General features: G+C 46.8%; 1 protein-coding gene across 4 annotated transcripts in view; it reads right to left on the reverse strand.

Annotated features, from left to right (window-relative positions):
- The window catches only part of PEBP4 (phosphatidylethanolamine binding protein 4), a 228,230-nt gene that overhangs the window by 180,578 nt on the left and 22,397 nt on the right, over positions 1 to 25,255 (reverse strand). The window contains exons 1-3 of one of the 4 annotated variants that reach the window (XM_031442219.2): positions 13,767 to 13,893; positions 13,403 to 13,654; positions 3,119 to 3,255 (exon numbers count right to left, since the gene is read on the reverse strand). In XM_031442219.2, coding sequence (XP_031298079.1) covers positions 3,119 to 3,249 — 131 coding nt within the window. In that variant the 5' untranslated portion in view covers positions 3,250 to 3,255; positions 13,403 to 13,654; positions 13,767 to 13,893. Of the gene's footprint in view, positions 1 to 3,118; positions 3,256 to 3,360; positions 3,394 to 13,402; positions 13,655 to 13,766; positions 13,894 to 16,442; positions 16,526 to 25,255 lie in introns of those variants that run through there. The other 3 variants (XM_010995936.2, XM_010995943.3, XM_031442216.2) reach the window with 3 other exon arrangements.

Below are 25,255 nucleotides of genomic sequence, written 5' to 3' on the forward strand. Positions count from 1 at the left end.
TCAAAATGCAAATATTTCTCTCGGGGTGGGGGTCGGGGTTCGAACATCTAGGCACTAAGATTGCTGTGCGCATCCATTCACTACTCTCTCCCTGAGAAGCCCGTGGCAGCATAAGTGCCTGAGAACCGGGCTCCCTGGGAGGGCTGATCCTACAACCTCACCAGGGCTTCACCTGTATTCGAAACTCAGGGATGGAAGCCAGGCTTTAACTATTTTTTTTTACTTGCCATTTTCCCCTGTCCTTCTTTTTATCACCAAGGCCCAGGGTCTGTGCAGGGTTCATTTGGTTCAGATGATTCACTCAGCCTTTCCAAAACCCAATATGGCTGCACAGCTCCACAGGGGCCAGCAGTCACCCAGAGCTGACCACCTTCCCTGCCGGGGTTGGAGGTCATGCCTGAAGGGGACCCCAAGAATGTCACTGGGGGAGTAGATCTGGAGGAGGAGCTCCTGGGGTCCAGACCTGAGAGAAGTTCAGGGACTAATTCCCAATTGAGAGCCCCACGTTCCCCATCCTGTCCCCTTCCAGTGGCTCCCGAGGTCCTGCCTTGGGCAAAGGCAGTGCAAGCCTGCAGACCTGGGAGCGGCAAGATACTGCCAGCACCCAGGCCAGGACTCACCCCTTGAAGCAGGACTATTCACTGAAGCCAGTTAGCTGAACCAAAGTTAGCTGAGCTGAGGGTACTCAATTCTTTGAACTCCTTGCAAGTTTACAATAGTCTCTTTCGGGTGGCTTTTTTGCTTTGGAAGCAGTTTTAGAGGACGGGTTTTCATTCCTCTTCATAGCAGCATTTTAAGGACCATTGTGTTTGTTTTTACCACAATTCCCTGCCACGGCAAACTCTTAAGATCTGAGGCTGAGAGGGGACCGTCTACTGGAAGTGAGATGGAGATTTGGCACATAGCACAGAACTAGGAGAGGCCAGGGGTGGGGAGGAGAGAAACCAAGGACCAGAGGAACCCTCCCTGGAGAACAAAAGGGTCTCTTCTTTTCTTCTGAGAGAATTGCTGCAAATGTTAAAACAGTAAAGCAAAATAACCAAGCTGGCATTTGGTGAGTGAGCCCAAAGCCACAGAGAGTCCCCTGGCAGGTTCCTGCCATAAGACCAGGAATGAGGTCCATCCCCCCAGCCCGTCACACCCTCAAGCTGCTGCCAGCCCAGGGTTTGTTTGAGGCTTACGTGTTGCCTGTGAATCTCATCCTTCAGATGAGCCTGCAGCCCTGGCCAACAGCTGGACTGCAGCCTCCTGAGAGCCTGAGCCAGAGGTTCCCAGAGAAACCGGGGCAACACACGTGTGCAGCAACAGAGAAGGACCGCAGGGGCTCACCTGCCCTTTCCCCAGACCACACAGCTCCCTCCGTGAGTCACTGTTTTTCTCCAAGCTCCCCTTTGGATGGTCACGGAAGAACCAAATCAGAAAAAAACAGCTCCCCAGGGATGAAAAAGGCTCAGCACCCCAGCTGCCCGAAAATGAGCATGACAGAAAGGTCCACGGAGGTGAGGCTGCCTTCACAGAGGTGCGAGGGGCTGCCAGGAGGCACCCCACCCTCTACTGCATGGTTCTCAGTGTGGACGTGTGGGTCTGTCCCCAACCGACTCTTTTCAAAGGCAGGGGCCCAGAAGGAGGCCCCCGAGGAGGAACTGAAGGATGGGAGGTGGATGCCCAGGGGAGAAAGAGCTGCAGGTTAAGGCAGAGGTGGGCAGGACATCTGTCTCCAAACATCGAAAGGCCCCTCAAGAGGAAGAGACACTAGACTTGGTCTATGCAGCACCTGGGGCAAAATCAGAAAGAATGGGGTGAAGTTAAAGAAAGGCAGCACCTGCCTTGACATCAGGGCACCCCCCTGAATGGGGGAGCTCTTCAGCACAGAAGGCAGGGCTTTGGGAGGCAGGCAGTGCTCTGACCCTGGGAGAGTCCCGGGCAGAGCTTGGGGCAGTTGGGGTGCGGGCTGGTCCTCTCCAGTGACCATACACATGTGGTCCTGTCCTGCGTGCACCACAGTGAACACGGGAAGCACACAGGTGCTCCGTAACAGGGCCGTGATCATGGCTTGTCCTCCCTGGCTCATGGGGCATGACCTCCTGCCGGAGAAGAAAGCCTGTCTGCCCCTAGGAAGGTCTCGCTCAGCAGAGCACACAGAGGATGGGTGCCCGCAGGTGAGGGGCGGCCACGTTCCCTCCTTCTCCCACACAAAACACCACCGGGAACTGTTTCATCAGAATTTCAAAATGTACCCACAGGAGCAAAATGTGTGCTCCTTTTTTTCCTTTTGGATTCGACTCCCTAACTGTTTAAGGGAAAACATAGATTTCTCTTTCTAAAAGAAGAATTTGGAAGAATTCAAATGCACTCAAGAAGGCAGACTAAGATGTGGGAGTCCTTGCTCTTGCTCTCACTTCTGGGGGCTTCTGGGGGCTGCCAGCATCCTTGGCCACCAAACTGGCCAAAGGCAACAATGTGGCCGGGGCAGCCCTCAGGAGGATGCACGCGTCCAGGACAATGAAGGCTGGCTTTTCTGACCCATGGTCAGCGATTAGAGAGCTGAACTCCAACCAGAAGGGGAGAAGCTTGTGTCCTTGAAAGGCACAAAGCCAGCCTTTGATGCCCAGCCTCTTGTCTGGACCACGTCCAGTGGCCACGCTCCCTAAGAGGCCTGCCTGCCCTGACACTTCCGTGGCTTTGTTACCGAAAAGCAAACAACCTCTCACACAGGGAAGGTCCAATCACACACCCTCGGTCAAATGTTACTTTTCTTTCAAATGCCACTTTGTTTGGGGGAAAGGAGCATGCCGGGCTGTAGGGAGGGATGGTCTCTCAGGGTCCCAACAGGGAGGGTCAGGCCAGCCCCTCAGGGCTGGAGGCCCCGGGGGAGCCGACCACATCCATGTAGCCTTCTGGTCCTGGGAGAACTGCTCTCTGGACACAGGGGCCTGTCTCAAAGTCCTTGCCTGGATGTCGTCCTCCGTCAAGGTGGTCCCAGAGCTGACTTATGTCCTGCCTGTCCACAGAGGTTGCCCTGGGAGGCAGTGCCCCTTGCACCTTGGTTCTGGAAGCACCCTTCCCTGACAACCCGGCTCTGCTCTCCAACGGGGGACAGGGGCCCGCCCAGCCTTACTTGCAGAGGAGAGCATCATTGTTAGACAGGGCCTCATATACACACGGATCGCTGTCCTCATCGTCTCCAGTGACCACCATCGTGAGGCCCAGGAGCAGGGTTGCCACGGCCAACCTCATGGTCCAGCCCATGGGCACCTGGAAGGGAAGGAGGGGAACTTCAGAGCTGCTGGGACCTCCACAGGAGGCACCCTTCCTGCCCCGCAGCTCCCAGCCCAAGGGTCCACCTGGTGGGACAGAGACCTCTGGTCAGCAGGGAAAAGGCCAGGCACTCCCTGGGCTCCGCAGCTAATTCACTGACACAAATACCTTGGGCGGACCTGGACCTCCTCCCCACTGGACTCAACTTACAGTCCTGGCTGAGGCCCCGCCTCCATCAGAGCAGGACTTTGCTGTCACTCTGCCAGGCTGCCAGGGCACAGAGCAGGCTGCTGGGCAGGAAGGCTTATAAAAGCCCCTCGCACAGCCCCTCATCCTGCACCCTGACACCCCTGCTGCCCCATGTGCAGTCAGACGGCTAAGGGCCAACCTGCTCCTTTGGCTTTAAGGCAAACCCTTAAAGGAGGCTAGTGACCCCAGCTTTCAGGTTCTGGGGGTCCTCATGAGAGCCTGACCTTGCTGGGTTTTCTAAGTGCAGGAGTGAGACTGGGCTGTTCCCCTGGCAAGCTCTGCTTCTCCCACCCCCAGCCCCTCTGCCACCTGTCTTGACAGCCTCGGGGCTGTGGGATAGTGGCCCTGGTTGGCTGCGGTGACCCTGTGTAGGAGGGGTTGCTGCGCGGGGCAGGTGGAGACGGGGTGGGGGGGGTCACCCGGCCCCGAGGCCAGCTCTGAAGGGCCAGCTGAGGACAGAAGGGCGCATCCGGCTGCACCTTGCAGTGGTGCTGAACTCAGCACTCTCAAAATAATAGTCCCTGGAGAAGAAGGCCGGCAGAGTTGCTCAGGAAAGGGGCAGTGCGCACAGTGTTGAGCTGGGAGGAAGCGGGGCCTTGGGGCTAAGCCACGCTGAACAACTCGGCTGGGATGGATGGGAAGGCAGGGAGGCCTGCATGCCCTTGGGAAACAGGCCTCCAGGCAGGAGCGTGTGGGGCTCTGATGGGAACCAGACGGCAGGGGGAGGATCAAAGGCAGTTCTGCCACCCTGGGGTGGGGGGACTGCTGACTCCTGGGTTCTAATCTGCCACATGCCCCATGGCCCTCTTGCCTCCCTAGGATGTACCACTTGCTCTTTCAAAGACGAGTAAAATGGCCCTGTCTCCCCTGTGCCTGGCTAATGAAGATGAGATGGTGGCTATAAAGTACATGCGGTTCGATCTTCAGAGAAATCATTTTCAGCAGAGCTTGCTTTCAGGTTGAATTCCTGCTTCCAGGATCCCAACTTTCAGCAAAATCCCTCCTTTGGGGCTACAAACTAAACACTCCATAATTGGACTCCCTGAAGTATGACTAGGGCTCCCTCACAGGTCATTCCCAAGATCTCTGCCACTGGAAAGTGTCTCCCAGTAGCCTCCCTACAAGACGGTTGTGAGAATGAAATGAAATGACTTCTGTGAAGCACTTAGTAAGGTGCCTGGCACACAGGGAGTGCTCAATAATTAGTGGCTAGTGTGAATATTCTTCCACAGATCCATCCACTCATCCACCCATTTGCAATCCATCTCAGCAACAGATAAGAGCACCTCCTAGTGCGAGCCCTGGGCTGGCCCCGGGGGTACAGCCTGAGCATGGTCTCTGTCCTAATGGAGCTCTTGGAGCAGCTGGAGCCAGAGGATGACGGTGCCAGAATGGTCATTCAAGGCCGAGAAACTCTTGTCTTCAGAGTGGCAGTCACCAGAGAAACCAGAACGTTCCTGGGTGCCAACAGCCCGTAGCCCCAGTAACGAATGGCTGTCTGGAGAGAGGGGCAAGTCCATCGTGCACAGATGCCCATGTTGAGCCCACTCACGTCAGCAACTCCTCCTTACTCCATGCGCACCACACTTTCAGCAATGAGTCCTCACAATGATGATTTTCTGAGGTAGGTACTATTATGACCCCATTTTACAGAGGGGGAGACTGAGGAACAGAGAGGTTAGCTAACCTGGACCTGGGTCAAATGGGTAGTAGGTGGCTGGCCTGGGATTTGAATCCACGCCATCTGACTGCAGACTCCACCCTCCTTAACCATTCTGCTCTACTGCCCCTTCTGCAGCTCTGCTGTGTCCCTGCTGGCTCCACCTCTATTCCCTTTGTTCTTGGAATAAAGCCTGGACTCTTCCAGGCAGCACAAGGCTCAGCAAGATCTGGGTCCTCCTGTCTCTCCAGCCCCATCTCTCTGCTCTCCGCCTGACCCTCAGCTCCTTCCCGCCCCAGGGCCTTCTGATGCATGCCCGACTTCCTACCCCTGAAGTGTAAGTGTCATTTCCCCAGAGAAACCTGCTCTAATCCCCCAGGCTCCATGAGATTCCTGTTATACAGAATCAGAGCAATTTACTCTTTTCTCTGTTGTTCTGATATGTTTGTAAAATTATCTGCTTAGCGATTTGCTTCTAGTCTCCCCACCCATCAGCCTACAAGCTTCTTGGAAGCAGTACCTAGTCTGTGTCTGGCTTTCCAAGCGCAGTCCCTGGTGGGTCTAGATGCTAAAGAAATTCTCGTTTGAATGTCTGACGAACTCACCACTTCTGTCTCTGATAGTCTTTATTTTCACTTATCATCTCCTAACTCTATAAACATCAGTAGGAAACTAACCACTCAGGTTGGCCCCTGGCCCTGGATCCCTTTGGCTTATTTATCTAAACTTCTCTGGCTTGTTTTCGTACAGAGAGATCTGACAGAATGCAGTGTTCTCAGTGTTTTTGAATCTGATCCATCCCTTGGGGAGTCAGGGGACTTGGCTTCATACTCAGAGTCCAAGTTTGAGGAGCCACGTTCAGGCCTGAAGAGCACAGCTCCCCCTGCCCATCACCAGCCTGTTTTGCTCAACTGCCTCACCCTGGGAACACCATCTCCAGACCCCTCGGTGCCCACCCCGGAAGCTGCCTTCTCTTCCTTTGGTCACCTGGGCTGAGACCACCTCCCAACACCATCAATAGGGCCCAACCTTTTGGCTTCCTGAGATGCCTTGGTCCCTCCAGACACCCAGAACTACTGGACCAGTGCTCTTGGAACTCTTTACCCCTTCTCATCCCTCCAGACCTCCTGTGCCTGACACCCCCATCACTCGCTGCCCAAGTGTCACCTTTCTCTACCCAGACACGGATTCTCATGCTTTCCCTCCCTCCTCAACCTTCCCATTTATGCCTTCTGGAATCTCTGAACTGCAGTGACCAAATTCCCCCTCATTCTTTTCTTTCATTCCTCATCAAAAAAAAAAAAATTGAAATTAATTCACATACCACAAAATTCACTCTTTTAACATGGACAATTCAGGGGCTTTTAGTATAAAAATCACTAAAGGATGTGCAACCATCATCACTTAACATTTTCACCACCCCAAAAGAAACCCAAAAAACTCATTAGCAATGACTCCCCATTTCTTCCTCCCCTAGAACCTGGAAATCACTAATCTACTTTGCCTTCGTAGATTTGCCTATTCAGAAATTTCACACAAGGGGAATTATACTATATGCATGGTTTTGTGACAGGCTTCTTTCACTTAGCATAGCAGTTTTGTCACGTTGTATCATGTATCAGTACTTTGTTTCTTTTTATGGCTGAATAATGTTCCATTATATGGATATACCACATTTTGTTTATCCATTCAGTTGATGGACATTTGGGTTATTTCCTCTTTTTAGCTATTATGAATAATACTGTTAAAAACATTTGTGTACACATTTTGTGTGTGTGTGTGAACATATGCTTTCAATTCTTGAGTTATGCCTAGGAGTAGAACTGTTGAGTCATATGGTAATTCCAAGTTTAACATTTTGAGAACCTGCTAGTTTGTTTTCCAAAGTTAGATTTTACCTTCCTACCAGCAATGAGGGTTCTATTTCTCCACATCCTCGCTAGCATTTCTTTCTTTTTGATTATAGCCATCCTAGTGGGCATGGAGTGGTAGCTCATGTGGTTTCGATTTGCATTTTAATAATGCCTAATGATGTAGAACATCTTTCCACGAGCTTTTGGCTATCTGTATATTTTCTTTAGAGAAATGTTCATTCAAATCCTTTTGCCCATTTTAAAACCAGGTTGTCTTTTTATTGTGTTATATGAGTTCTTTATCTATTTTGGATATTAGACACTGTGATTTTGAGATTTATAAGAAATATATTTGGTCTTCATTCCATTTCTGGCACAGAGCTCTTAAAGCCCTTGGAAATTTCCTAAGTGATAAGAGTGACAAAAGTATCTTAATACTTACAACAAACCCCTTGCAATCTCATCTGAGTTTATGTTAATGAGGCGACTTTTGGAAAGCACCTAAGAACGGAAGCTGGTTGCCAGGGGAACCAACCACATGATTGGAGGGGACCAACTGAAAGTTCCTCCATGGAGGGGAGAGGGGCTGAGGATTGCATTATTGGCCATTGATGATTGATTCAATCAATCACATCTATGTAAGGAAACCTCCAGAAAAATCCAAAAGGATGGGATTTAGAGAGCTTCTGAATCGGTGAACACACAGAGATTTCGGGAAAGTGGCACACTCAGAGAGCATGGAAATTCCATGCCCCTTCCAACATATATTGCCCTAAACATCTCTTCTGAGACTGTTCCTGAGTTATATCCTTTTGTAATAAACTTGTGATCTAGTAAGTAAGATGTTTTTCTTAGTTCTGTGAGCCACTCTAGCAAATTAATCAACTCAAGAAAGCAGTCATTGGAACCTCTAATCTATAGCCAGTAGGTCAAAAGCCCAGGTAACAACCTGGACTTTCGACTGGCAGGAGAAATTGGGGTGGGGGCAGTTTTGTAAGACTGAGCCCTTACTCATGGGATCTGATGCTATCTTCAAGGAAATAGAATCAGAATTGAGTGGAACTGTAGGACACCCAGCTGGTTTCAGAGACTTGCTTGGTGTGGGGGAAGAAACTCACACATTGGAACGGGTGTGAGAACCATGGACCTTCATCAGATATTTTATTTGTAAATATTTTCTCCCATTCTGTTGGTGGTCTTTTTATTTTCTTGATAGTGTACTTTGATAAACACAAAGGTTTTAATTTCAATGAAGTCCAGTTTATCTATGTTTTCTTTTGTTGTCTATGCTTTTGATGTCATATCCAAGAAATCACTGCCAAATCTAATGTCATGAAGCTTCCCCCTTATGTTTTCTTCTAAGAGTTTTATGGTCTTGGCTGTTCCATTTATATCATTGAGCCATTGTGAGTTAATTTTTGTTATGTGTTAGATACAGGTTCAATTCTATTCTCTTGCATGTAGCTATCCAGTTGTTCCAACACCATTTACTGAGAAGACTATGCTTTCTCCCTTGAAACCCCTTTACCTCCACCTCTGGCCATACCCAGAACCTCCCTTTCCCCTTGAGAATCTGCTTCCCTGAAGTCCTTTTATATGGGGGCTGCTCTGTCTGCCATCCCCCACATATCTCAGGGTTGAGAGGTAAGGTTGATGAGTACCTCACTCCCTATTGCTGCTTCTAGACCATGAATCCCCAGTCCTCTTGTGAAAATCTAAACTTCTTGGGGCTTACTCCATCTGAATCCATCCTAATTGGTGGCATTTGCCTTCCTAGCACTCTTTGCTCACTGAAGACATTGCTACTTGGCATGGGGACTTTTCTTCTGGCTCCAAGACTTGCTACCAACCCTGAGAGATATCTGCATCCACGGGACACCTCTTCCAACACCTCCTCCCTCCCCTCCAGCCTCTCTTCCCACGGCAACTTCTGAAACACTGTCATCACTAAAACCATTTCATGTCTAAGATCTTAAATTCAAGCAGCCATTCTGATAACAAGCCCTTCTCCTTCCTAGACTCTTTTTGTTACCCCCACTGCACCTAGTCTTTCATCTCATTCTGAACTCCAATCCTGTGACCCCTCTCTTTTCTCCTTATCTAGTCTGACTTCCTTCACTCTGGTGCCTAGGTCCTGGGAAACTTTGTTTCTGCTATTCATGTGCCAACATCTATATTGCTACCTCCTTATCCTCACGTTGTGGCTGTTGGGTGTAACTCCAATTTGGGGCCAGTCCAAGAGTTTGCCTGTTCCACGGTGCACCCTTGCTGTTCCCTGCTCCCACCTGTCTTCTTGGTAACTTGTGCCCTCTACAGAGCCTGGGACAGGGGGATGAGGAAAAAGCATTCTGTTAGGTGAAAGACGCCAGTCACAAAAGACATGTTATATGAGCCCATTTTCATGAAATGTCCAGAATAGGAAAATATATAGGGAGAGAAAGTTGATTAGCTTAGAGCTGGGGATGGGTGGCTGGGTGAATGGGGGAGATGAGGGTGATAGCCAAAGGGTATGAAGTTTCTTTGAAAGTGGTGAAAATGTTCTAAAATTGACTGTGGTGCTGGTTATGCACATCTGTAACTATACTAAAAACCACTGAAAAATATATTTTAAAACCCGTTAAATTATACCTACAATTTGGTTAAACATGTAGTATGTGAAATATGTCTCAATAAAGCTGTTTAAAAAACAATCCAGGTAACATGATGGACTAGGAATACCCAAGCTCTCATTCCTCCATAAAAACTTCAAAACACATACACACTCACACACACACACACACACACACACACACACACACACACACACACACAATCAACCAACCAACCAAGTGAACAAATATCTCCAAGCTGGCTGAGCTAACCTTATAAGAGCTCTGGAAATAGTCAGAGGTTGAGAGCAACCAAGTGAATGCTCAATCAAGAAAAAGCTACCTTCAACATGGTAGGAGATTTCACACGGTTTTCACATGCCTTTGCCTCACCCCTTCCTTGGCATAGTTCAGTGTTGTTTTGGAGGAGACTGCAGCCCAGTTGCCAGTTTCCTCCCTCAAACCAGAGGGTGCAGAGCAGACCTTATTGCAATGTTCTAACCTGTCCAGGGATTTCCAGAAGGACAGGTCTTTGTTTTGCCTAACTTGGATCTCAGAGGGGATAAGGAGAGGGCATTGTCCATGAAAGCTGCAGGCAGACTACAGACCCACAGACACTTGTGGCAAAAGATTGTGGGTGAATACTCAAAATGGGTCAAAGACCTAAATGTAAGAGCTAAAACTATAAAACTCTTAGAAGAAAGCATAGGGGAAAGCTTTATAACATTGGATTTGTCAACAATTTCTTGAATATGACACCAAAAACACAAACAAAATAAAAACTAGATAAATTTGACTTCATCAAAATTAAAAACTTTTAGCATCAAAAAATCCTATCAAGACAGTGAAAAGACAACTGCAGAAGGAGAGATAATACTTGCGAATCATATGCCTGAAAAGGATTAATATCCAGGATATATAAAAGAACTCCTACAGCTAAAAAACAACAAAACAAACAATTTAATTAAAAATTGTGCAAAATACTTGACTAGATATTTCTCCAAATAAGATATACAAATGGCTGATAAACACATGAGGAAATAGTCAACATCCCTAGTCTTTAGGGAAATGCAAATCAAAAACAATGAGATATCATCTCATACCAATTAGGATGGCTATTACTAAACACACACACACATACACACACACACACACACACACAAACACACAGAAAATAACAAGTGTTGTAAAGCAGCTGGAGAAATGGGAACTCTTGCACATTGCTGATGAGAATGTAAAATGGTGTAGCCACTGTGGAAAACAGTTTAGTGGTTCCTCAAAAAGCTAAACATAGAACCACCATATAATCTAACAATTCTACTCCTAGACATACAGTCACAAGAATTTAAAGCAGGGACTGAAACAGATACTTGTATACCAATGTCCGTTGCAGCCAAAAAGTGAAAATGACCCATGCATCCATCAGCAGGTGACTAGATAAACAAAACGTAGTGTATACATACAATGGAATATTATGCAGCCATAAAAGGAGGAAACTCTGACATACGCTACAACTTGAATGAACCATAAAGACATTTTGCCAAGTGAAATAAGCCAGTCACAAAAAGACAAATACTGTGGGTTTCCACCTATAAGAGGTACCTGGAGTCATCAAATTCATAGAAATCAGAATGGTTTCCAGGGGCTGGGGAACTGGGAGTTATTGCTTAATGATTACAGATCTTCTCTTCTGAAACAAGTGTTTTGGAAATGCATAGTGGTGATACTTGTACAACACTGTGACTGTAATTAACGCCGCTGAATTGTACACTTGAAATGGTAAATTTTATGTTACATATATTTTAACACAAGTGCACACGCGTACAAACATGCGAGCACATACGAATAAATTTAAGGAACTAGTGTTCTGTAGAGCCCACTTTTGAAACACTGGCGAATCCATTTTCCTCACTCTATAGACAACTTAGTCAGCCTGGTAAACTACTCTCCATCCTCTCAGCTCTGCTCTCTCCCTCCCTAAGGCCTCTGCACAAGCTGTTCTCTCTGCAAGGAGAGTCATTCTTTCCTGCCCCACGACCCACATGGCAAACTTCTGCTCATACTTTCGGTGTTACTTAAACATCACTTCTTCTGGGGAGACTTTTTGGATATCCTCTAATATCTACATCCAGTATCTGCAATATTTCCACCATGATGGTAGATATTAGACTATTTTTATTTGCCATTTACATGTGTTTGTCCGTTACCTTTATGGGGAAAGGACCATATGTGTCCTGTGAATTGCTGTGTCTGGCACCTAGCACAGGGCCTGGGAAACAGCAGGTGCTCAATTACCACTCAAAGAAGTAAGGGAATAAGGGAGGCTGGGGTGGATACAGACTTCCCAAAGACCCCACCTCCACCTCTGGTAATCTGATCTGGGTCTCACTTGAGCTCCAGGGCAGTTTGTTCCTCCCTTGAGAGCAGTCATCACTATCTTCCTTCTGCTCTAGTTCTGTGCATATATTTCATCCCGTACAGGCCCTGGTTGCCCCTGCATTACCACAGCACTCTGAACATAGTAGCTGCTCGATAAATAATTAAATAAAAAAGCACGCACAGTTTAAAAAGATATGTCGAAGACAGACTATTCTGACCTTCTGTTGTCCTTCATATCTAAAGAACAAGAAAGAACCCCACAGTCTCCCAAAAGGCACTTGGGCCACCATCTTTTTGTTATCAACTCCAACTCATTGCTTTTTAATAACCTTTTATTTCAGATGACCAATCTGGAAACTGTCTTAGAATGTAAAAGTATCCAAATGTCATTTCTATTCTTGCTATCTTTGAGAAATGCTTGCTTTCCTTCCTTCCATCACAGTTTGAGTTGTAGATATTTAACTTATCAAGCAGAAGATAACAGGTACTGGTGGGGGTAGTGGCAGAGAGAGCTCAAGAGCTGCATTTCCTAGCAGTCATATTTCCCAAGAGTGAGGGGACTAGAGGGGTCTCCATGAGAAAAGCTCAGCCCTGGTCCTGCCCCAACCACTCCTCTTAGCCGATGGTTCTGCTAGACCTGTGGCCAGAAGCCAGGGGCCTGGGCCACTTCACTCCAGGGACACAAGTTCTCCTTTCCAAGAGCCCCAGCCTGTTGGTCTCGGCAACCAATCATTGAACTAGTAAGCCCATTTCTTTAGCCATATGTTGTGTGTACTAACGAATCACTTCATCCGCAGAATGGAAGGCCCCAGACACGCAATGAAATGGTGGCTCTTTTCAGGTTCATTTGCCGCCAGGTCATCCTCGGAAGGTTGAACATTTTGTTTCTCCTTGTGGAGGTAAGAACTGAACTTACAGCCTACCAGAGCTGCATATTGACCTAGCCCCCTTCTTTCCTGAATAGAGCCAATCTCCGATTCTCCCCACACTTAAAGATGGGAGGAAATTGGGATCTTTCTTCCTATGGATGGAGAAATCAGGACCCCACAAAGGAAGGAAACTTCCTTAGTCTGTTACTTACTTCCTAAGTAAGACCTGTCTGAATTAAATCAGTAATGCTCATCCCAGCTCAGAACTCTAGCAGTGAGAAAAGTGCCAAAGAGTCCTTTCTAGGAAAAGTGGAGAAATGTTTGATGCTCAGAGACAAGCACATAGAAATGGCACAAATCATACTAGAGTGAAGAAATCGGATACACCACCCTAAACACGAATTTCCTTAAGTTCTCCAGGCCCCAGTTCTCATTCCTGAGGCCCCTCCCTTCTCTCTGTCACTCCGTCACTCCGGCTGGTCCTAATGGAAAGTCCCTGCCTCACACCTCATAGCTCACACAGGGGAGAAGAGCCCTGTCACTTACCCAGAGCAGTGCCAGAGCTGTGGGGTGGTGGCTGCGGGGAGGCAAGAAACCTTGGCAGGTTTCTGGGCTGGAGAAGGTGGGGAGCAAGTTCCCTCCAGGATGCCCCAGAGTTTGGGCCCTTAAGGCGATCAGGGTCTGGTGGTGTTGAGCGACTGAGAGTGTCGGGGAGGCTCCTGGATTGCCAGGAAAGGAGACAGCGGTTGGTCGTTGGAGAGGCAGTTGGAGAAAGTTCCAGGGAGTTCCAGGGAGGAGCTAATAGGTAGGGTGGGAGAGAATAGGAAAGAAGAATGGGTGGGTTTTCTGGCATTTCTCCTTCCAAGGAATCTATGGAAAAGAGAGGAAATCACAGAGACAATTCTCTTACCTTTCGAGATACACTGTAAAGCAGGCAGAAGAGGCACTAAGGAAGGATGCACAAAGAGAAAGCTGCAGAGGGATGGTGGTTAAACCATAGAGACCAGAGTCCCCGAGGAAGATGAACAGCACCTTACTGTTTAGAGCAAAAGGCTCACAGACACGGACAGGAGAGAGGCGGGACTGGGTTCTAGCTTTGGGTGGATTGAGAGCCCCTTCCTCAGTGAGCATGGCCTGGAGCCCCAGAAGAACAACACTGGTTCAAAGCCAAGGTCTGCCAGGCCTGCTGACTCTGTTCAGCAGGGAATGTTCTACCAAAATAGGCAGTGGATGCTTCTGCAACAGGCGACCATGCCCAGGCAAGTCCTTGGCTTTCAGGACCTGGGTTTCCCTCTGTGTTTGAAATGACTACATCTGGGTCCACAATCTTGGTTTCCTTCTGGAAAATTCCTCCCAGGAAATTCAAGGAGTCAGTGGAAATTCAAAAGTGCCTTGTTTTCTTTTTTTTTTTTTTCTCTCTCTCTCTCTCTTTTATAATAGGGGCACTGGGGATTGAACTCAGGATCTCGTGCATGCTAAGCATGTGCTCTACCGCTGAGCTATTAACCCATCCCAAGTGGAAATTCATACACTACAGATGAATTAAGTCAGAATCTCTAGGGTAAGGCCTGGATGTCGGTACTTTTTAAGTGCTTCCCACGGGATTCTCATGATTAGCCAAGCCCAAGAATCACTGTGTTAAACATAGCCTGATGGCAGGCACTTGACAGATGCCAAAAGTACAAAGATGAACAAGATGCAGACCCTGCCTTGATGACCTCACAGCTGAACAAGGAGGCTAAACATCCAGACAACAACAGCAAAACTGCCAACAGTGTGCTGAGTTCAGCTGTAGAAGAATCCCCAGGGTAAAGAGGAGGGTATATTAATCATGTGTTTTGTTTTAGGCATTGTGTGATGATTTGACACCTAGGGGGTCTTGCTGGCTGGGGAGAGATGCCCCTCCCAGAGCTAGCTGGTTCCCAGAGAGAGTGAACAACTCACCTTGGAACACATCTTTTGTGTACAAACTGACCAACTTCCAATCTATACCCCTAACCACCTCCTTTATCTAACTCTCACCCACCAAGCCTGTAAGTCCCCTGCCCTAAGTCACCCCCAGGGCCAGGCACCAGACACTAGAGACCACTCTACAGACCAGAGTCTGATAACATTATTCAAACTACTCAATCTAAGCTTTTTCAGCTGTTTAACCTGCCTCATCCCCCTCCTACCCATGGAAAACATAATGAAGGCTCTGAGCCATGCATTCCCCTTATTCCTCCTGCTTCCTTATTGACCCTGGTGCTTCCCCGGGTGGTGTGGTATGCCCCTGTCTTTTGGAAATTGTAAGTAATAAGTTATTTCAATGGCATTGACCTTTCCCTGTCATCTCTAGGTCACCTCTATTAATTAAAATCCAAGGGGTATAAAGGTTCTGGTTATCTTTCAGGAGTGAGGATCACGGAAGGCTTTGAAAAAGGAACAGGAGACGAGTATCCCATGTGCAAAGGCACTGGGGCATAGAAGAGCTCTGGGGGTTGGTGAACTAGAGCAGGATGGAATTGCTGGAGCACTGAGTACACAGGATTATGTGGAGTGGGAGTGGGGCCAGCATGCATCCTTAGATGCCTTGGGCCACTGTATCTATTCCGATGACAATGATAGCTTCCATTGACCGAGCACTGGCCGTGTGCAAAGCAGTGTGTGAGCACAAAACCAGCCTTATCTAATTTAACCCTTCCCATTGTCCTATGATGTGGGCACTATTATTCCCATTTTACAGCTGAAGCTTGGTGTCACATAAATGGAAGAGCCAGATCGCAACCCAAACCTGCCTGAACCCAAAGCCTATGTTAACACCATACTGGATGGTCCTAGGCCACTTACATTTCCCAGCTTCATTCCAAAGGCCTATTGACACAAACATCCCTTTTTTGCAACAAGGTCTATCTCTGATCCACAGTTCACCCAAACTGCAATGGTCCCGGGACATTTTGGATCCTCCCTCCTAGACACTTTTCTCCATGTCTCATCCTGTTTGTTAATCTATTCAATTGACAGACACCTACTGGGGTCCTCTCTGGGCCAAGTACTGCATACCTCTGAAGACGCATCACCCCTGGCCCCTAGATCAATGTGCAACTACAGAAGAAAAAAAGAAAAAAAGAAAAAAGCAGTGGTCTAAACCGGGTCTAGAGATGACTTTAGCTGGTTCCTGCTGGGAAAGGTGACTGGAATAGTGGCCAATTCAGTGATATCCACTGGGCCCACCCACGTGCAAAGAAGTGTTCTAAGCCCTGGGGATCTTCTCCAGGAGGAATACAACATAATGTTTGCTTCCACAGTTTAACGGTAAGGCCAGGTATTTACCTAACCCACAGTAAAACCAGGCAGCCAGTGATAAGAGCCGTAATAAAATAGACCCAAGAGTAGGGGCACCGGAAGGAAATGAGACCAGAAAGGAGGAAGACTTCACAGCAGAAGGGGTATTTGCAATGAGTCTCAGAGGCTGCTGACTAAGCTCATCCTTTTTCCTTGAGGGGGACTAGAACTAATGCATCAAATCCTTGCAGCTTGCCTGAGCCCAGGCTCTGACACCTGATCGTTTCCCTGCTGTCACATCAACCACCCCGATGCCTCATACCTGCCCTTGGCTCGGTGCTGGTGGCTGGGGCCCCCAAGTCTTTGCATACCAATCAATCCCTTCTGAGCGGTGCTGAGTCTGAGGCCTGGATGCCATAGGGCTGCCCAGTGGAGGAGTGAAAGCAGCCAAGTCATTAAGCCCAAAACCAACAACCTCAAGTGCACACTGGGAGCTGCCAGAAGCCTGGCTGGTGTTTCAGTCTGTTCATGGACATCAGCCCAGCAATAAAAAGCAGACCTGGGATGGGGCCAGGTTTTGCTCTTCACTGGAAAGTCATTTGAGACCTCAGAGGGAAAATGAGGGTGGGCTTTCTGGGCCTGCTTACCTTCCTCATCTCCCAGGTGTCATCCTGGATGCCTACCTGGGGAGCAGGCTTTGTAAGGAAAGTACCTGCTAAGATCAAGATGGATCCTTTGGGAACTTGGGTGGATTGTTTTATTTTATACGTGGCATCTACATGTGTAATTATTTCAAATCAAGCCCAAGTGTTCGTGGTGGAAGAGTTGAGGGAAGCCTCATCCTCCGTGGCTCCGGGGAGGAGCTGGATCAGGCCACGCACAGGCAGCCTCCACCGTCATCAGGCTGGCTCCTGGAGACAGGCTGACCAGGTCCCTGCTGGGCCACCTGGGGAACTGCAGGGACCCATGAGCAAAATGTTTAGACACAGGCCCTTTGAAGCCCCACCAGAGCCATTGCAGAAGGGATTCTGCTCTTGGGACAAGGGTAGATTTGGGGGGATGGTTTTCAACCTGTGCTCTTTGGAGGTGCTTCAGGAACTTTTGGGGGTGTGGGGAGGAAAGTGCCAATGAGGGGCATTGATATGCTTTCTACAGTAGAGTTCTACTTAGGAAATTTGTCTTATATATATATATTACATATGTTATATATATAATCGGACAATATGATTCTGCCACTAAGTACTCGAGAACTCATTGGATTAATTAATATTAACTTACCTCTACCGAGCCTTTGCTAGTGGTCCTTCTACCTGTTCTCCACATGTCACCCCCTTTGTCCTCACAGGTACTTCATGAGGTACGGGATGATATCCCCGTTTTTTCTGACGAGGAAACTGAGGCAGGGAGCGCGTGAGAACCCTGCCGGCGCGCTCGGCCGGGCCGCGAAGCCAGCCACGCCGACGCCAGGCCTCCGCCCCGTCCCTCCGCAGGCTCCTGACGACTGGGATTCGGTGTTTCTGTCTGCCAGGTGACCCCAGGCAACACGGGGATACGGCTGTTGGCTTTCACTGCACAACCTCCTTCTGCCAAGCTCTGCGTCCCACTTTCAAGCGCCCTCCAGGCCACCGGGGGCCTCCCGGGTCGGCCCCGTGAGGGGAAAGCGGTCTGACGGGAGGAAAGGGGCCTACCTGGCAAGGCTGGCCCGGGGCCCAGCCCATCTGCACATACAGCCCGGGCATTTCTGGGTAGGCGCGAGAGGGCAAGAGTGGCTAAAACGAGCAGCCTTCGCGGGGACACCCTGGTTGGCCCGGGAAAGAGCGCGGCTCCCACGCGGACCGCGCCTCCTCAGGAGAGCGCGCCGAGGGGAGCCTCCGGCCAGGCCCTGTGCGCATGCGTGAGAAATAGCAGCCCCCCACATCAGGCTCCTCCCACCGCCTGCCTCCGGGACTCCTCTCGACTCCTCCCGCTTGTTCTGGGGACTCCACTGTACTCTGCCCTGGAATGCCCTCTGCCCCCCTTTACCCTGTTTCCAAATCTGACCTCTCCGGTGCCCTCCTCGTGCCCATTCCCTTCTTGAAGCTTCCCTCGAGTGCTCCTCCGCACCTACAACATTTAAGTGGACTTAACCATGGTTTGACTTTCACGTGCGCACACTCCTGCCTTCTCAAGTAGGCTGCACATTACGTGAGAGCAGCTACTATGTCTTTGTATTAGCAGGGGTCCTGGGAAAATCCCCTTTGGAGGGTCTTGGGTTCCCCAGCTAAACGCCACTTGGTAATGAGACTGTCTTTGGTCACCAGATTATCACCTAAATTGGTAGAACCTGCAGGCCTTAGCCTATAAACAGATGACACCAAGGCTTCCCCCAGGGGGCCCTGGAAGGAGGGTCTTCTCTGCAGGACAGCCAGTCAGCCACATCCACTGGAGCCCTAACGGATGATGGCCTCAAGAGCACAGGGTGGCAGGAGGAACACCAGCCCCGCTCTACTAGGTGGGACAATGTGTCCCTGCCGGCAGTGGGGGGAGCTGGAAGCCCTCCCTCTCCCCCAGGCTAGGACGGGAGGCAGTACTACAGCTTGCTTTTTGATCTGCTCAGATCAGAGTCACAGCTCTCACATGCTATCACTTCATCATATCTCATCCTGTTGCATCTTTGTAGGGCCTATGGGGTGAGTTTCACCTTTGGAATTTCAACCAGACCAAAGAGACTATTTATTTAGCACTGAGCACTGTACTTGCAGGCACTAGGTGAATATTGGTTGAAGAACGAACGGACGGGTGGCAGCTTCTGGAAAGTTCCTGTCTTTTGCCCTGTTGAGTCAGGCACCTTCATTCCCGATGTTTGTTGTTGATTCTACCATCATTACAATGTTGGAAAGTTTCCTTGTTATACTGATGATACATATCAGAATATGTATTCTGTTTGATTTCTTTTCCCCTGGCCACCCAGAGTACTGTTACAAGCAAAAAGCATGCCTTTGGACTTAAGGCTGTGTTCCTAAAGAAAGGGCCTAAACACTTATGAATTGGATCCTACTGTAACTGCTTACATGGGAAGAGCTTGTAAAAGTAAGTAAATGCTACCAAATAATCATTTCCCTTTGGGCTTGCTTAAAGCTATATGTCCTTGATAGATGACTGCTAAAGGGTAATTTTCAAAACAGGTAAAATCATCACTCCTATGCAGATATAAAGTAAACACATGTTAAAATGTTTAAGACCTTATAACTAGTTCAAAGGGCAATCCAAAGAATGAGCACATGGATAAAACAGGAATATTGAAATGAACATGCAGTGGGCAAGGGAAGTCAAGTGAACCTCCACCACACAGAATTTATTTACACGTCTATAGACAAGAATTATTCGGCATTGGAGGGAGACGGGTATAGCTCAGTGGCAGAGTGTATGTTTAGCATGCACAGGATCCTAGGTTCAATCCCCCATACCTCCACTAAAAATAATTAATTAATTAACCTAATTACTGCCCCCAACAAAAAATCAGTATAAAAAAAGTTTAAAAAGTTATTTGGCATTAAAAAAATTTTTTTAACACTTTTATTGTGGCATGGTTCCTGTACAGTAAACTACACATATTTCAAATGTACAATTTGATGAATTTTGATAGATGTATACACCAATGAAACCACTACCATTATCAAGATAGCTAACATTTCCATCACTCCCCAAAGGTACAATTTTCGAATTCCCAGTTTATCCCTTCCCACCCCCTTTAATCCTGGTAACTGTAAGTTTGTTGTCTATGTCTGTTAGTCTGTTTCTGTTTTGTAGATAAGTTCATTTGTGTCCTTTTGTTTTTTAGATTCCACATATGAGCGATATCATGTGGCATTTTTCTTTCTCCTTCTGGCTTACTTCGCTTAGAATGACGATCTCTAGGTCTATCCGTGTTGCCGCAAATGGCATTATTTTACTCTTTGTATGGCTGAGTAATATTCCATCGCATATATATACCACATCTTCTTTATCCAGTGATTTGTCGATGAAACATTTGAGTTGTTTCCATGTCTTGACTATTGTAAATAGTGCTGCTATATTAAAAAAAATTTAAAAAAAACATTGTAAACTGACTATAACTCAATAAAATAAATGTTAAAAAATTAGTGCTGCTATGAACATTGGGGTGCATGTGTCTTTTTGAATATAGTTTTCTCCGGATATATTCCTAGGAGTGGATCATATGGTAAGTCTGTTTTTAGTTTTTTCAGGAACCTCCATAGTGGCTGCACCAATTTACATTCCCACCAACAGTGTAGGAGGGTTCCTTTTTCTCCACACCCTTTCTAGCATTTATTGTTTGTAAATTATCTACAGCATTGTTTTAAATTATCTACAACTTGTGAGTTTTAAAACGGCTTGTCAAAAAAGGGATAGAATCTCAGAAAACCTAGAAGAGTGTGCTTAAAGCAGTTTTCCACTGCAGACGCTCAGTCATCTTATTTGCTTATTCAAACTTCCTTACATGACAGAAGTGACATTTAAAATCAATGGAGAAAGAATAGACTATCCAATAAAGGCTGCTGGGACAACTGAATTTCCGTATGTAAAAATAAAATTAGATTATGACACCATATTTTGCACAGAACAAATTTCAGGTAGATAAAAAAATTAAATGTTAAAATAGAAAAATTAAAACATTCAAAAGAAAATATAGGAGAGCATCTTTATCACTTAAGGTAGGGAAGGAAATATGACAGAAAAGACACAAATTGTATGAAAGAGATCAATAGATTGGACTACGTTTAAGACAAAAATTTTTTTTCATCAAGAGACTCCAGATATAAAATATTGCATTGCATACAGGCAATAAAGGCTCCACATCCAGAATTCATAAAGCACTCCCATAAATCAAGTCAGAAAAAAGAAAAAACCAATAAGCCAGAAGAAAGGAGGGGGACCTATAGGAAAAGACTAGGAGTACAAATTTCTCAGGAGTTGTGCACCAGCTTCCTCTCCGGTGTCTTTCAGATGAACACTAGCAGCTCAAACCATCCAAGAAGCCCAGAGAGACAGCACAGCCTGGAGATTCACTCAAAACCATTTGTGTTTCACCCCATGCTCAGGATCCTCAGGACAGCAGGCTGACCCACCGCATGAGCAATTGCAGTTTCTCTTAAGATTTTCGTAGTGGAGGCCATTTCTGCTTCCATTATGGAAACCAGGATCCCATTCATTCATTTATTCATTCAGCAAAACTCTGTGTACCCTTCTGTGCCAGGTACTGAGGATATGGAGGGATACCACCTCCTGGAGCTTCCCTCCAGGTCCTGTGAAGGAGTCAGATCATAACCACCATTGCAGGTGCACTACCAAATGGAGACCAACACAAGGTAGGGCTCTGGGATCTGCTGGTGCTCACCTTTGGTCAGTCCCTTAACCTACCCCTGTGAATATGTAGGGGTTTTTTAAGTTAATTTCATACTCACAGAGAAGTTACAAAGATAGGTCAGAGAATATTCTGTCTACGTCATACCCAGCTTCACCTATTGTTAACTAACGTCTTGCATGGCCATAGAACACTTATCAAAACCAAGAACTAGCCTTAGTACTATACTATTAAATAATAGAATGTATTTTGGATTTCCTGAATTTGTACATGAACAGTCTTTTTCTATTCCAGGATCCCATGTTGTATTCAGTTGTCATGTCACCTCAGCGCTTCTGTTACAGGTCCTCAAGTGCAATGGACTGAATATTTGTCTCCCTCCAAAATTCATATATTGAAACCAAATCTCTATACAATTTAGACGGGGGCCCTTTGGGAGGTGATTAGGTCATGAGGACAGACCCTTCATGAATGAGATTAGTGCCCTTATAAAAGAGGCCCCAGAGAGCTCCCTCACCCCTTCTACCACATGAAGACACAGTGAGAAGACACTGATTGTGAACCAGGCAATGACTCTCACCAGACACCCAATCTGCTGCAACATGATCTTAGACTTCCCAGACTCCAGAATTGCGAGGAATAAATGTCTGTTGTTTGTAAGCCACCAAGTCTGGTATTCTCTGATTGCAGCCTGAAAGGACTAAGACACTCATTCTTTCCTTGTCTTTCCAGATTTTGACAGTTTTGAAGCCTACTGGCCAGATACTTTGGAGAAAGCTCTCTCATTGTTAGACTGAGCTCACACATTATTGGGAAGAATACCGCAGAGGTGACTTGTGCTTCTCAGTGCATCAGATCAGGGGTGTCTGATGTTCATCTATGACCAATGACATTGACCTTGATCACTTGGTTAAGGTGGACTTGGTCAGGATTCTCTTCTGTAGACTCACTCTTTTTTCTCTCTGTAGTTACTAAATACTTACTAAATAAATAAAGTGAGGCAATACTTGGAGATTATCAAACCTCCTGTTTCTGCTTAAGTTTTGCTGTGGGTTGTTTTTTCAACTCACCTTGCATTGGCTTCATAAGTTTGATGACTTCTGATGGTCAGCACAAACCCTACTGGGTTGTTCAGCTGAGAAAGTACACCCATTGTTCTTTCCTTTTGTCCACTGCCCACAGATGCAATAGAGCCAGACTGTTCCCCTCTGGGGTGCTGTGTGGGTGTCTGCCCCTCACCAAAGGATGGAGTATCCCTGAGGCTACTTCAAAGGCCTAGAAAAAATGTAGCTATAAACAAAAATATATAAAATATGAGAAGGACCTGGAAACAACTTTAAATATGAAGATAGCCTAAGGAAGTGAGTCTTCTGCATTCTGGATAAGTGGGAGGGGAGGGTATGATAGGGTAACCATGAACTAGTTTGTTTCCTTAAAATGCTGGTAAACTGAGGCACAAGGTTGAGTAAGGAGAGCTTGCAACTTGAAGAAGCTCATTTGAAAAATCAAAGCAGGGAAGCTGGACTCTACACTTTGAAATCTGTCACTCAAGAGGCAACAGGTTTATATCTGCAGATCTCAAATTCCCAATTCCTGAAACACTATGCTGTACACCAGAAATTGCCACAACATTGTAAACTGACTATATTTCAATTAAAAAAAAAGACAAAAAAGAGACAATAGGTTTGAAATACACAAATGCTCTGGGGCTATGGATACATTTCTGAATGGGCTTCTGTCAGGGAGGCCAACATCCCACAAAACTCATGGCTACACTGACAGCTGGTGGGCATGTGTGGCTCGGTCGGCCTCAGGGTCCTAGCCGGACTAGCAGTGCCCAGTTTTCCATACAAAGATAATTAGGAACCTGCCAGGTTTCTAGGTTTGGGAATCCATTGTTCACCCTTCTTGAATCCCTTAGGGGAGGTATCAGGGCCACCAACACATGCTTCCCTGGTCTCCACCCTATTTGTATCCTGCTGTAGCAAATTCTCCCTCCACCTCAAACTCCAGGTACAGCTTCACCAAACAATGTGCTGGGACCATTTTTTATTTTTCTAGAGCAGAATTAAATTACAGATTCTCCTAGGAGGAAAATAATCCAGTCTCAGGATCATATTCAGTCCAGAATTCTAGTTCCTGTTATTAGCTACTGGCTGACCCTGAACTCTTAGGACCACCAAGAGCTATTGGCCCATTCCAGCTCTGCTTTGACCCGTGGTTACCTCGCACCCAGAAAACGATGTCAGATTCCGGTCCCCTACCTTTTGGCCTATTTGTTACCTTGGAAACCATGAACTCAATTGTCTGTTTTTGTTCTACCTCATGGGGTTTTGTGAGGCATCATTGAGATGATTCTTTACAAAGTGCTAAAATGGGGGATGGGGGCAAGGGAGGTACATAGTAGGGACTCCCTAAGTTCCGTGTGTGTCTTTGGAAGTTATCTTTGGAAGTTCAAACTTCAGTCTGTTTCTTCAGCCTTTCCAACAGTTCTGTATGCGATTTATCACACTGACATCATTTCCTTTCTGCTTACCCTAGTGAGAAGGACTTTATTTCCTGCAGCTGAACCCTGACAGATGCAGGTCAAAGAGAGAAATGACCAGTAACGTAAAGAAAGGTATAGATACAAAGGTATTTTTTTAATTATGAGTAACATAACACCATGCTAATCAATTTGAAAACACTGATAAAACTGATAGCTTTTTAGAATATACAAGGTATTTAAATTTACAAAAAATAAAAAATAAGAACCAGAAAGAGACAACTAACAATGGGAAAACTGAACACGTTATCAAAGAATTACCTTCTGGACACATACGAGATCCAGGTGATTTTAAGAGAAAATGATTTCTAGAATTTCAGGATATTTTATCTAACATTAATTGATGCATTTTTTTTTCATTAAAAGAAACACCTGGTTTCTTCTCCTAGTCCAGGAGTTCATCATCCATCCTTGGCTCACTGCTGTATGGACAGGGCAGGGAGGGCAGAAAAAGAAAAGAGATGCTCCACTTTGAGTTTCAAAGCAGGTTTTACCTTATTGGAGAGACAGAGCCTGAATGCCAAGTACCTTTGCTTTTCAAGAGCCAGAGCATTGAAAAAGATGTTACTTTTATTTTGTTTTGTAGTCAAGAAAACTTAACTTTACGAATCAATGGCCACAGATGAAACCACTGAGGACATGGAGTTTATGATTACAAAAGGACAGTTTTCTCACCCCAAAAAGAATGAGAGCAACCAGCTGGCAGGAAGGACAGAAATTTGAAGGCGATATTGATAAACATCAGACAGAGTCTCTGAAGAGTGCTCAGCACACTGGCTCTCTCCTGGTTGAAACTGAGAGGCAGGGTAAGAGAAACCCTGTATAATTTAAAAGGTGTCCCAGAGCAGAGAGGCCATTTGGCTGGCTTTCCATGGCCCAGCAAGTCTTGGAGGACATGAAACAAGGGTGGTAACATAAAATTGTTGTGTGAGTCTTTTGGGTGGATGGAAGTCTCACTTACTCCACACACCCTGAGCAGTTCAGGGAAAGCAGTCAAGCCCCTAGCGGCACACGGAAGTAGTGAGTGAGCAGGTAAGCAAACCTGGAGAGCCCAGTCATAAGGACAAGGATGTGCAGTGTTCATGGGGCCATTGCCAACCAGGTGCTAAAACTGGCCTGGGCTGATCTGTAGCAGATACCTGTGCATGGCAACAGGAACCAAAGACAGAGGGTGGCATCAGGACCAGATAATTCATCTCATACCAGAAAGATGAGTATGCCTCCTGGAATTCACATCACCACATAA

This window comes from Camelus dromedarius, chromosome 36, assembly GCF_036321535.1.
Source record: "Camelus dromedarius isolate mCamDro1 chromosome 36, mCamDro1.pat, whole genome shotgun sequence".
In the NCBI taxonomy this organism is placed as follows: Eukaryota; Metazoa; Chordata; class Mammalia; order Artiodactyla; family Camelidae; genus Camelus; species Camelus dromedarius.